Source organism: Marmota flaviventris, chromosome 17 (assembly GCF_047511675.1).
Source record: "Marmota flaviventris isolate mMarFla1 chromosome 17, mMarFla1.hap1, whole genome shotgun sequence".
In the NCBI taxonomy this organism is placed as follows: domain Eukaryota; kingdom Metazoa; phylum Chordata; class Mammalia; order Rodentia; family Sciuridae; genus Marmota; species Marmota flaviventris.
The window spans coordinates 62,890,037-62,902,733 of NC_092514.1; the positions used below are offsets into that span (position 1 = coordinate 62,890,037).

General features: G+C 35.3%; 1 protein-coding gene across 1 annotated transcript in view; it reads left to right on the plus strand.

Annotated features, from left to right (window-relative positions):
• The first annotated feature begins 509 nt into the window (after positions 1 to 509).
• LOC139702290 (serine/threonine-protein kinase tousled-like 2) overlaps positions 510 to 12,697 on the plus strand; it is a 33,772-nt gene continuing 21,584 nt past the window's right edge. The window contains exons 1-5 of the mRNA XM_071603042.1: positions 510 to 656; positions 3,284 to 3,350; positions 4,670 to 4,767; positions 6,836 to 6,917; positions 11,204 to 11,295. Of these exons, the coding sequence (XP_071459143.1) occupies positions 556 to 656; positions 3,284 to 3,350; positions 4,670 to 4,767; positions 6,836 to 6,917; positions 11,204 to 11,295 (440 nt within the window). The 5' untranslated portion in view covers positions 510 to 555. The remainder of the gene's footprint in view (positions 657 to 3,283; positions 3,351 to 4,669; positions 4,768 to 6,835; positions 6,918 to 11,203; positions 11,296 to 12,697) is intronic.

Sequence of the window (12,697 nt, forward strand, 5' to 3'; positions counted from 1 at the left end):
TATTCCTAAAAAGAAAGTCTTGTTTACTTTGTCTAGCATTCTGCAAGCTTGATCTCTTTGTAAATTAAATTTGAGGAAGCTTTAATCCAAACAAAAAATAAAAGGGCACTTGGGACAGTCTGTATCGTCTTTTCTTAAAAACAACTCTTTTCATGGATTCATACTAGAGTTGTTTTCATAACTGCTAAAAAGGAATCAGAAAATTTTTCTTTGGAGTCACAAAGTAAGTTCATATTAGAAATTTGGTATTTTTTTTTCTTGTTAAGTTTCCCTTTCCTTTTAAGACGTAACTATTGTCTTAAAGTTCAGCTTCTTTCCAAATAATCTCTCACTAGTTATTTGGTTTCTTACTATCTGAAGGTTAAATGCAAATCTCTACTTAATTTAAGGAGCTTATGTTTTTCTGAAGTTTATCAAATATCCAGGTGACAAATTGTGTTTGTTCCTTAGCAGTAAGAACTTGTTTTACTTTCTTCTTCTGTCCACATATTTTATGTCTTTAGGCAACAGGAAAGGATAAATTCACAGAGGGAAGAGATAGAAAGACAACGGAAAATGTTAGCAAAGCGGAAACCTCCTGCCATGGGTCAAGCCCCTCCAGCAACCAATGAGCAGAAACAACGGAAGAGCAAGACCAACGGAGCTGAAAATGAAACGTATGTTCTTTATTGATGTGAACAAATGTCTTATTGAATGGCACTGGGGACAGATATAAATTACAGAGGTCCCTAGTGTTTGAGATCTTTCCCATCACATTAATGGATTTGCCCAACTCATAAAAACCATATAAAATTAACTGACTTTCTTAGTCCTACACTTAGAATTTTGAATGAGAGGGAGAAATAATGTCACTTCTTGACAGCATGATTTTTGTCTAACCATCACAAATATGATTGCTTATGTGTGACTCTAAGTTCTGGTAAATTGGTGTTGTCTTGTGGTGATTACATGGCTACTATTTCAAACTAAAGAATGCTCCTTTACTGGTCAAAAGAGCACTTAGTTAACAGTTGTAAATTTAGGAGTAAGCCAAGAAAAAAAAAAACTGTTGTTTTAGGAAAGAACACTTTACCAGTAACTCATACTTTACTAGGGTCTTTTCCAGTTTTGAAAACCTAGGGAAAATACAAGTATCTTAAATTGAAGCATAGTCATCTTTTGCTCTGCCAGTCAATAATTATTACATAGCTTTCGTGTATAGGAGGGGTTGAAAATCCTGAGCACAAATGTCTTTCTTTTCTATTCCTTTCTCCTTTTCTCTTTATTTGAAAGTAAATTTTCTGTTCTAAGATAGCCACAAATAAAAGGTATATTATATAGCTTATTGACTAATATGCCTTTTGTCTTTTTTATGTTTTTGTATCAGTTCACAAAAACATTGTAACCCATTATCCACTTCAAGTATACTACTTGTATTACAGCATTGTTAAAGGTCCATGACATCCCAGACATGCATATTCCTTATTCCAGTGAGAAAGATGGCTTAACACCAATCCTCACCCATACATACCTGATGTGTTGGGAAGTCTTTTCTTTGACATCATTTAGTAAGTCTACATTAAATGCTTATTTTAGGTTAGGCCGTGTTGTGGGAATATAGAGTTGAAGGATACAACCCTAGTTTTAGGAGTTCACAGTTTATTTAGGAGAGATGAGTAAACTTACTAGTAATTGTATAGAGAATAGTGATTAAAAAGTATGTACAGTACGGGGCGGGATTGGGGTGCTGGGGTTGTGGCTCAGCAGTAGAACACTCGCCTAGCATGTGTGACTGGGTTCGATTCTCAGCAATATACCATTTGGTGTTTTTTAAAAATAAAAAAAAAATGTATTCTGTCCAACACAATAAAATAAAAATAAAAAATAAAGTATGCAGAGTAAACTAAGTTTGGAAAATATTTCACCTTATAACTGAATGTTTTAAAACTTAAAGTCCAATTAAAAATTATTTCCTTTCAAAAAGGCCCAGATTTGAAAGAGTCTTCAGACAGATTTAATCTGGTCATTGTTTTCTGAGTCCTGTGTTTATTTTGTGAAGGGACTCTCACTCTAGCATTGCTTGGAAATTATTTTGTGCTAACACACAAAACCATAGGCGTAGGAATAATAAAAACAAGATAGGGGTTTTTTGTTTTTGTTTTTGCCATTGAACCATAATTAGAATTCAGTCTAGGCCAATAGTATGTCAGTGAGTAGTTGCCATCTGGAGTCCTGTGTAAAATCCAAGCTAGGAGGCCTTTAGTTCACTTTTTTAGTTAGAATGTTTGTGACTTGACCCTTGACCAAAAGCCAAAGACAGGCCTCTTAAGTGAATCACTTTATCCTCTCCTGGTACTGAATCTGTTTCAGAGTGAATTCTTAACTATGATTTTTCATTTTTTCCCTTTTTTACTGGTATGAAGTAGACTAATAGATGGAGATATTTCTGCTGCTGAGAGGATAAATTTAACAGCTCTGGGGGATGTACTACTTTTTAATCATTCTATTTTCTTTGAGTTAGGCCTTAAGAGTTTTGTTTTTGTTTTGGTAGCCCTTTCTGCTGGATAGGATAACTTGTTTCCACTTTTGCTATTTAGAATATTCTAAACCTTGAGATTTAGAACACTGATTACTTCTTCATTCTTAAAATAGGAGGATATGATTAGACTTGGTGAAACATGAACTGAGAAATTACCCCATCAAGTTTACCCTTTGAGCATTGGTTTAAATAGCATTTTTTATATTCTTCTTTCTGCATTCTCATTAAAGTCACAGCACTTTGTTGGATAGGTGTTATTACTTGCCTAATTTTCAGGAAACTGAGTTGAAGAAGTTGACGTTAGTTGCCAAAGGTCACATGGCCAGCATCCAAATCTTGGACTCTTTTAACCCTGTTTTTTCTCCTTGTTATTATACTGTCAAGATATAAGTTATCATGAATAATAAATTCATTGGCTTATTGCTTTTCCCTTTGAAGATTTTTAGACTTATTATTTGATCTGTCTCTTCAATAGGTTTTCATCTGAGCAATATATGAAACAAAACTCATTTTCACAAAATAATATAAACTATAGCTCAGTTATTTTTTTCATTTTTATGAATTAAGCATTTGACTTTGGAAGCATTTCTTCATAATACATCTAATAAATCACAAAAGTTTTCTCTTATCAGAGGATGCAAAATAAATTGGTTTTTAGTCATTTTATCTGTGAGTCCAAATTTACCTTGTAGCATACTTGAATATTTCTATTTAAAAAGTCATTATTATTTAAAATTTACTGAAATTTCTACCATTACTTTTCAGGTTAACATTAGCAGAATACCATGAACAAGAAGAAATCTTTAAACTCAGATTAGGCCATCTTAAAAAGGTAACTATATTGAGGAAATCTGCCTGGAGAAGTGTGATTTCTAATTTTTGTTTGGTATGGAAGTTATTTGGTTATTTAAGCAAATAAGTAGTTTCACATACTGCAGAAGTCTTGAATAGATAATCTCATTGTCATGTCTTGTATAATGATGGGACTCATCTTTTGATTTTCAAGTCAATTCTAGTCACCCAATGACAGTATTTATTCCTTCAGTGTGACCTATTAGTGGATAAGTCTGTGTATATACATTGTAAGGCTTCCCAAGTGGTTATGCATTGAATAAAACATACAGGAGCAGATGGTTCTGAAATAGATATTAAGACTCTTGGAATATTTTAAATCACTCAGTGTCTCTTATTTTCTTGACTAACCTAGCTAAAGGGAAGGTGTTGGACCAACCATATTCTAACACAGAGGCACCTAACAGAATTTGTAATTGATTCTGTTCATTGAGATATTTTAGATATATCTTGTCACATCTTAAATTCAATAGCTCATACATTATTGGTAGATGTTATTTATAGTGATGGTGGTCAATAAGCTTTTAATAAACTGCTGTTGTTGTGTATTTGTTTTTTATCCACAAATTGGTCTTTCTCCTTCCCTCCCTCCCTTTCTTCCTTCCTCCCTGGGATGGAACCTAGGGATGCTTAACCACTGAGCTACATCCTCAGCCCTGTTAATTTGTTTATTTTGAGACAGGCTGAGTTGCTTAGGGCCTTGCTAAGTTGCTGAGACTTTGAACTTGTCAGCTTCCCAATCCTCTGGGATTACAGGCATGTGCCACTGTGCCCAGCTTCATATCTTTTTTCTATTGGGTTCTCAAATCTTTTTAAGTTGGTGGAATTTAGGTACCAAGTATAATCCATACCTGAAGAAGAGAAGCAGATGGTGAACCTGATTTTTGTAAAAAGTATTTGCATGACTTTATGTTTATACATAAAATATTTTTACAAACTTACATAGAAACAGTGGTTACAGGGAGTGGTCAAGAAGAAGAAGGTGACTTTTGCTTTTCCTACTGAACTCTGTAGTTTAGATTTTATCTATTATTTGCTAGAGGCTTATTTGTATGATTAAGTTTCTAGTTTTTAAAATATTTTTCTCAGTGTAAAACATCTTCCATTAGCTTTTCACAAGAGCAAAGCCTATTGTTAGGCTGAGGGTATAGCTTAATGCTGGAGCATTTGCCTAGTATGTGTGAGGCTTTGGGTTCAATTCCTTAAATAAATAAATAATAGGCGTACCTAACAATTTTTGAAACAAGACTCTGAAAAGGTACCCTGTACCCTGAGCTGTTTTTTCCCTTTTTATTTCAGGAGGAAGCAGAGATCCAGGCAGAGCTGGAAAGGCTAGAAAGGGTTAGAAATCTACATATCAGGGAACTAAAAAGGATACATAATGAAGATAATTCACAGTAAGTAACTTGGGGTGTATTGGGTTGGAGATTGCTGAGCACTTTCTGACATGAATTGAGTGGTCTAGAGCAATGTTTTTGCTGAGTATGCATTTGAAAAATGGGTTGGGGGATGTAGCTCAGTAGTAGAACACTTGCCTTGGTTTCATCCCCATCAAGGCCCTGGGTTCATCCCCAGCACCACCAAAAAAAAGGTGGGGGGTGGGGATAAGTGACTCCACAGTGTATTTAGTTCTTTCATAGAATATAATACAGTTTCATTAGCAAAATTATGATCTGCTTTGCTTTAAATATAGATATATGTCATATTTAATATGTAAGCTTAGTATATCTAATACTAGTATTATATATGATAATAATACTAGTATTATAATACTAAGCTTATATATTAAATATATATGTGTGCATATAATATTTGTGTTAGCTATCTGTAGCCATTAGAGAATACCTTACATAAACAATTTAAAAGGTGGAAAGATTTTGGCTCACACTTTTAAAGTTTTTAGTCCACTGTCATTTGACCCTATCACTTAGGGCCTTGGCAAGTAGAACATCTTGGCAGGATGAACATGATGGAATAGAGCTGTTCATGGCTCATGGCAATCAGAAAGCAGAGAGAATAGTAAGAGTGTGAGTGTGAGTGCCAGGCTCCCATTATATCCTTCAAGGGAAAGTCCAAGTAGGCCTTACTTCCTAAAGTTTCTGCCACTTCCCAATATGCCAACAATTAGAAACCAACCCTTTAACATATGAGTCTTTAGGGAACATTCGAGATCCAAATATAATAGGATTTTTTACATGAGTAGAAGTCAATAAAATGATACAGCTTTGCAACTGTAAATAGGGAGGACTATATTACATATTCACATTTACCTGTGGATCCTTGAGAAAGGGAAGCATGGGCCACAGTGTGGTACTGTGGGAAGAATATTAGGTTGAGATGAAACCTGGTTTCATTCAGTGTAACAACTTTTTTTTATAAATCATTGAAAGTATGGAATATAGGAAAAGTGGACTTTAAGTGAGAAAGGACTTCTATCACTAATCTGTTCTTTCCCACATTTCTGACTCTGAAACATTTTTTCATGTCCACAGCTTATATATTGTCACTAAGCCAACATGAGCCATGGACTGTTCCTCTGCCAAATGGCAGGCACCAGCAGTTACCAATATCTGAGAATTTACTGTGTATTAGGCACAGCACTAAGCGCTCTGATAATCTAATATTTAATGCTCACAATAACACCATCATCTTCAATACATTGATCAGGAAACAAGTTTAGAGAAAATAAGTTTATTTGACCAGGAGACAATAACTGAGTAAGAGAGTCACTGAGCTACAACCTCAGCTCCAAATTTGAGTCTTTCTAATCTAAACAATTATGAAGTAATGTCATCTCCCCACAGGCATGCTACTTTTTTAAAAATAGAAATAATTTCAGGATTAATAGGCCAAGATTGGAACCAAATAAAAATACTCCTAAAATTTATTTTTGCCACGATCTGGCAAAATTAAACAAATTTATTTCTTTGTTGTATTGTTAGTAAATGACATAAAATGGAATTTTTTAATGGGGAACATAGTTATATCATAGACTTTTTATCTTAGAGAAAAATGAATGCACATGGAACATATAACTTACTTAATAATTACCCATTTTTAAGGCCATATAAAATATTTTGGAATTTTAGTGTGTAGAGTTTTGAAATGATGAAGAGAACATATGACTCAACAAATTTTGGAGGCACCAGATAGCATTATTTGAAAAATCCCTCTAACTAGTTCTAAGGAACTAGTATTTCCCCTTACTTTGTAGCAGGGCAGAAAGGGAGTGAGATCAAGAAAGGTCTAATTGTGGCCACACTGAGACTAGCACCACTATGACTATTTATTATAAATATACTGTGTTCTATGTAACTTTTAGCTTAAAGTTCACTGTAATAATGTCAGACTATCATCATCAGCTAAAATCATGTGTGTGATATGTTAGATAGTCTAGGAACTTTGTGAATATGGAATGCTATAGTCCTTGACCTCAGGATGGTTATACATTCCCTCTTTCCACAGATTTAAAGATCATCCAACGCTAAATGACAGATATTTGTTGTTACATCTTTTGGGTAGAGGAGGTTTCAGTGAAGTTTACAAGGTGAGTATGAACAACTGGGTGCGAAGATGTAGGATTAGATTTTTGGTTATTACCAATTTGGAGAACATATTAGAATAGTGATAACTGTGAGTTGATGTATACTGGTTGAAATCCAGAAGCTTTAAGAACCTGTATCTTTGAGAAGCCTGATTTTAGTAAATTTAAGTGACCATGTAGGATTTAATATTTCTCTGTTTTTAAGCTTGAAAAATAAGCAACTATATACCAGACTCATTTCTGGGTGGTGGGACTTACGGTGATCTTTAGTCTGGTTCTTTATTTTCTGCCTCATCTGAATTTGCTAGAAGTGAGTATGTGTTACCTTTATTCTCATAATTTTTTTTAAACAAAATAGATGTGTCAGTTATTTCTTATGTGAAAACCAGCTTTTTGGGCTCAAGCGGTAGCGCGCTCGCCTGGCATGCGTGCGGCCCGGGTTCGATCCTCAGCACCACATACAAACAAAGATGTTGTGTCTGCCAAGATCTAAAAAAAATAAATAAATATTAAAATTCTCTCTGTCTCTGTCTCTCTTTAAAAAAAAAAAAAAAAAGAAAACCAGCTTTTTGTTTTAATAAAGCTCTTGTCTAAGAGTATTTAGCAGCACTGCATTCAGGAGTATCCTCACATAGAGTGATTCAGTGGGGCCAGCAAAGTGCCAACTCCAGAACGTCCAGATTGATTTGCACCAAGTGGGGGTTCAGACAGCTCCAGATCTATATTGTGTTCACCAGTAATTTATCTACATGTTTCTGGCACTTGGTTATAGAATGCAAATGGTCTTCACTGCACACCTTTCCTTCTTTCCTGAGACACATCATTCTCTGTTATGATTTATGTTGTGCCCATATGGATTTACGTGTGAGAAATCTCTTAAGTAAAATAAATTGTTTTGTTTCAGGTAAAAACTAGTTCTACCATTTTTCTTTTTTAAACGTTAATTTTCAATATGATTTTTTTTTTTAAAGAGAGAGAGAATTTTTTTTTAAATATTTATTTTTCAGTTTTCGGCGGACACAACATCTTTGTTTGTATGTAGTGCTGAGGATCGAACCCAGGCCGCATGCATGCCAGGTGAGCACGCTACCACTTGAGCCACATCCCCAGCCCCAATATGATTTTATACACACACACACACACACACACATACGTGTGTGTGTGTGTGTGTAAATAAAACTTTCTTTTGTAACCATTTTTAAGTGTAAAATCAGTGGCATTAAGTAAATTGACAGTGTTGCACAGTTGTCATTATTTCCAAAACATGCAGGTTTTTTGTTTTTTTTTTTTTTTTCAGTTGTAGATAATCAACATGCCTTTATTTTACTTATTTTTATGTGGTGCTGAGGATTGAACCCAGTGCCTCACACATGTGAGGCAAGCACTCTGCTACTGAGCTATAGCCCCAGCCCTCATATTCTTAATATGTGCTCATAAGTCTGACTGGAGGCCCATAGTCATCTTTTTGTTTGCAAGCAGCTTTGGCGAACTTTGATGTTATAGTTATTCTAGCTTCCTAGCACGAGTTGTGAAATTTTGCGCTACTCGGGAGTTGTTGGTTTCTTGAGTTTGTTAGAGCTGACTCCTTAAAATCACCTATGTGAGTGTCATTTTGGAAGGAAACATTTGCCCTTTTTTTTCCCAGTTCCTTCTATAGATACAGATCTTTTCAGATTTTCTTATTCTCCTTAAGTCAATTTAATTTTTTAAGAATCTTCTATTTCATCTAGATTTTTTAAAAATCCATACATCAATACTTCTTTTTCTCTTATATTTATTTTGTATTTCTTGACTGATAAACTAGAGATTACTCAGTGTTAGTAGTTTTTCTAAGAATCAACTTTTTATTTTGTTGAGGAAATCTACTGTTAGGGTCTGCTATTAGGGTATTCTATTATATTAACTTTTGTTTTCATTCCTTCCTTTTACTTTTTTTAAATTTCCCTCCCCTTCCTTTTTTTTCCTTCTTCTATTTTTTTTGGAGAGGATCTCACTAAGCAGCTGAGGCTAGCCTCAAAATTGTTATCCTTCTGTCTCAGCCTTCTGAGTCACTGAGATTACAGGTGTGCTTCTTTACCCCTGGCTTATTTTCATTCTTGCTTACAAATTGCTTGTAAGTTTTTTTTATTGTTGGAAAAAGAATATAACACTGACTTTACCAGCTTAACCATTATTAAGTATGCAGTTCAGTAGCATTAAGTACACTCATAACATTGTGAAACAGGTCTCCAGAGCTTTTCAGAAACTTTGGCTAATTACCAACTCCCTTTTCCTCCAGCCCTTGGTATCCATTTTATAACTTTGTTTCTATGAACTTGACTACTTTTAGATACATCATATGTATAGCATCATAAAATGTATGTTTGTCTATTTTAATGACTGGCTTATTTCACTTAACATAATGTCTTTAAGACTCATCCATACTATAGCATGTAACGGAATACCTTCCTTTCTTAATATTGAATAATATTCCAGCCAGGTTTGGTGGTGGATGCCTGTAATCCTAGCTACTCAGGAGGCTGAGGAAGGAAGGTTACAAGTTCAAGGCCAGCCTTAGTAATTTAGTGAGAACCTGTCTTCAAATAGTGATAATAATAATTGTCATCGTCCATTGTATGTATGTACCCCATTTCATTTATCCATTTCTCCTTTGTTGGTTCCTTGGGTTACTCTTACCTCTTGACTATTGTGAATAATGTTGCTGTGAACTTAAGTGTGCAAATATTATTTCAAGACTCAGAAAATGAATTTTTCCTTCATTGTTACAATTATCATTATCAAAATTTGTTCTTAATACTTCTCAGGTATTTTGAGTGACTTCATGATCATTTTTTCCTAGTGCGTTTCTTCAGACATTTTGATTTTTCTGCAATCTGTATGCTTCTTACAGCGATATGTACATTTCATGTAGTTATTCTTTTGCTGTCCTCCACTCTCCTAAAGTCCTTCTCATATAAGTGATAAATGACTGGGATTCAAGATAAGTTGTGGTAGTCGGAAAAAAAAATGACACTTGCAGTGGTATTAGTGCTGTTACAGACTAGGAGCTATTTAACCTGGTTTTCAGTGACCTGAAATGGTTTTCTATAATGAAGTCTTGATAACGTACATGCTTGTAGGTGGACTTCAAACTGTAAGAAAAATAGTTCTTCAAAAGTTTTATTTCTGTGAAATAAGATGATGTCTGAATTGAATGGTGCTTTTAATTTAAACCATCCTTGTTTTGACAAATGAGAAGTTGCCCCGTTTTATAAGCAGCCCCCTATTGCATGCTGTGCTTCACTAGTGGGGCTTACACTGTAAGAGATATGTGATAAGTGATCACCTCTGTTCCAGACAGTGTGTCTTTCACCTGTTGACTTCATCTGTTTGTACATCATGGAAGGTAGCAAGTGGGTGGTAACGGTGTAGGAACTGAAGTAGTAAGCTTTTAGGATGAACCTTTAAAACTAAGAAGAACTGTTCATTCGGATGAGTTCCTCACTAAACTCTTATATGTGGAAGAAATGTACTGTTGTCTTAAAATAGTAGTTTATCAGTTTGTGATTTATACCCAACTTCTCAACAACTCATCTGTTAATTTTTTTTACCCCATGACATAGTACCTACCACCTGGCTGATTCAGGATTACTAGCAGTGGTGGTCTCTGTGGGAAGGCCTGTCCTCTTTTCTGGACAGTGTTGTAAAAGTGACTTAGTGTGATTTTGACAACTATTGCGATTAAAAACTCAATTCATCCAGCATTTAGGCATTTTCCCCCTGTTTTTATTTAATAAACAATATACCAAATTACAAGGTGATTTTGTAATCATTCCTAAGAATTGTATTCTGAAGGGTCTTTCCCTCCAGGAAGCAAGCAGTATGTGTTCCAGGATTTTTAAAAGTGGTAAGACTTACTGTTGAAGAGTGTGAAGTCCCAGAATCACTGAGGGACAAGAGACAACCTAAGGGAGGAAGGTCTCAAATGAGGAGAGATGACTTCCAGAAAGAGCATTTTTGGGAAAAGGCTGTGAAGGCATGGGCTGATTGTTTGTGGTATATGCTTGGGTTTGTTTTCTAAACCCCTTGGTGCCAGTGTGTCTGGAGACTTCTAAATTATCTAATCACAAGTTTCAAGAAGATGGTTGTAACACCAAAGCAAGTATGTGATGTGTTGTCATTTGCTGCAGTTTTAATTTAATAATGTATTTTAGACTTTGTGTTGATCTTTTAAGTAGAAGCTTCAAGTCAGTTCCCTGTAATTCTTGTAGCATTTATCTAGAATATAATTTATTCCTTTTCTTTCATAGGCATTTGATCTAACAGAGCAAAGATACGTAGCTGTGAAAATTCACCAGTTAAATAAAAACTGGAGAGGTGAAAAAAAGGAGAATTACCACAAGTGAGTGATCTTAAGTTTCTGATTTTTCAAAATTTAGTAGTAGTAGCTAGAGTTTGAGCACTGTGCTAAGAGGTTTAGATGAATTGATGTTGGTTTTGTTTCATTTAATCCTCCTAACTGCCCTAGGAGAGCAAATATACTCTGATCTTACTGATGAGAAAACTGATATTTACTGAATTTGAGTAGCATTTAAGAAGTGGCTGAGCTGGTATTTAAATACAGATTTCCCTTAATCCAAAACCTCTACTCATAATTCCCCTTCCATTGTGACTAAAAATAGCCCCAATAAACAAAGCCTTGGAAAACATTGCTGCTTGTCTGTAGAAACCAAGTGAGAGTGTTCTTTAGTGGTCTAGGGACCCTGGGGAGCTCTGAGTGGGGCTCTTTGCTACTCCAGTTATTACTTTCTGGAGAGGGGGGTGCTCTTGGTATGCTTGCTTTTTTGTTTTGTTTTTCAGTATCTTTATTTTTATTTTATTTTTTTGAATTTATTTTTATGTGGTGCTGAGTATCAAACCAAGGGCCTCACACTTGCTAGGCAAGCGCTCTACCCCTGAGCCACAACCTCAGCCCCACATATGCTATATTTCTTGGTTCTATTAATGTCATGTTTTTCCTGTATCACTCTCTTTAAGTTTCCAAACACTGAATTCATGGTTCATTTGGTTTGGAAGCCCTAGACTTAAGTTGCTATTAGGATTCCTGCTGGGCTGAGTTTTGTTACCTTGAAGGTACAAGTATTGAATGAGATAGTTCCCGCCCCTGAAAGGAGATAAGCCCCCTTTGGTACAAACAGCCATCTCCTGATTCTAGAGGCAGCTTTGTGTTTTTTCTCATAAATAATACTTTGGAGGGGAAAAAACAGTGGACTGAAAAGAAGCCTTTTTAGTGGCCTTCTAAATCTCAAGAGGAAAATCAAGCATTTTTTTTCATCAATAAACAGTTCTTGAGACCCAGACCAAGGCAATTCTTACTTTTATACCTGCTATTGATTGGGGACCTGGAAATTCTTTCTGTTCCACACAGATTCCTATGATGCTAGTGATGAGAGCATGTTCCTGTGGCACTAAGAGAAGTGGGGCTTAGCAGATAGGAAAAAAGGTGATGTGTACTTTACACTTGGCTGGCCTGTGGTATATCTTATGTGACAGGCAGCTTCAGTGCAGATATTCCTGAGGAGCAGATACATTATTATATGTTTCAGTGGCTTTATGTATTGGGATGAATGATATATAGCGGTGGATGCCAGGAGCACTTCAAAGAAAGAAAACCATGTGTTGTTCTGACCAGTTATAAGTGAGAATTGTCCCTATTGTATCAAGACTCTTAAGAGTGGCTGAGGTTGTTGGAGCAATGCAAGTGTCCTCTAGTTATCCTTGGAGCCTGTTCTAGCTTTCCTATG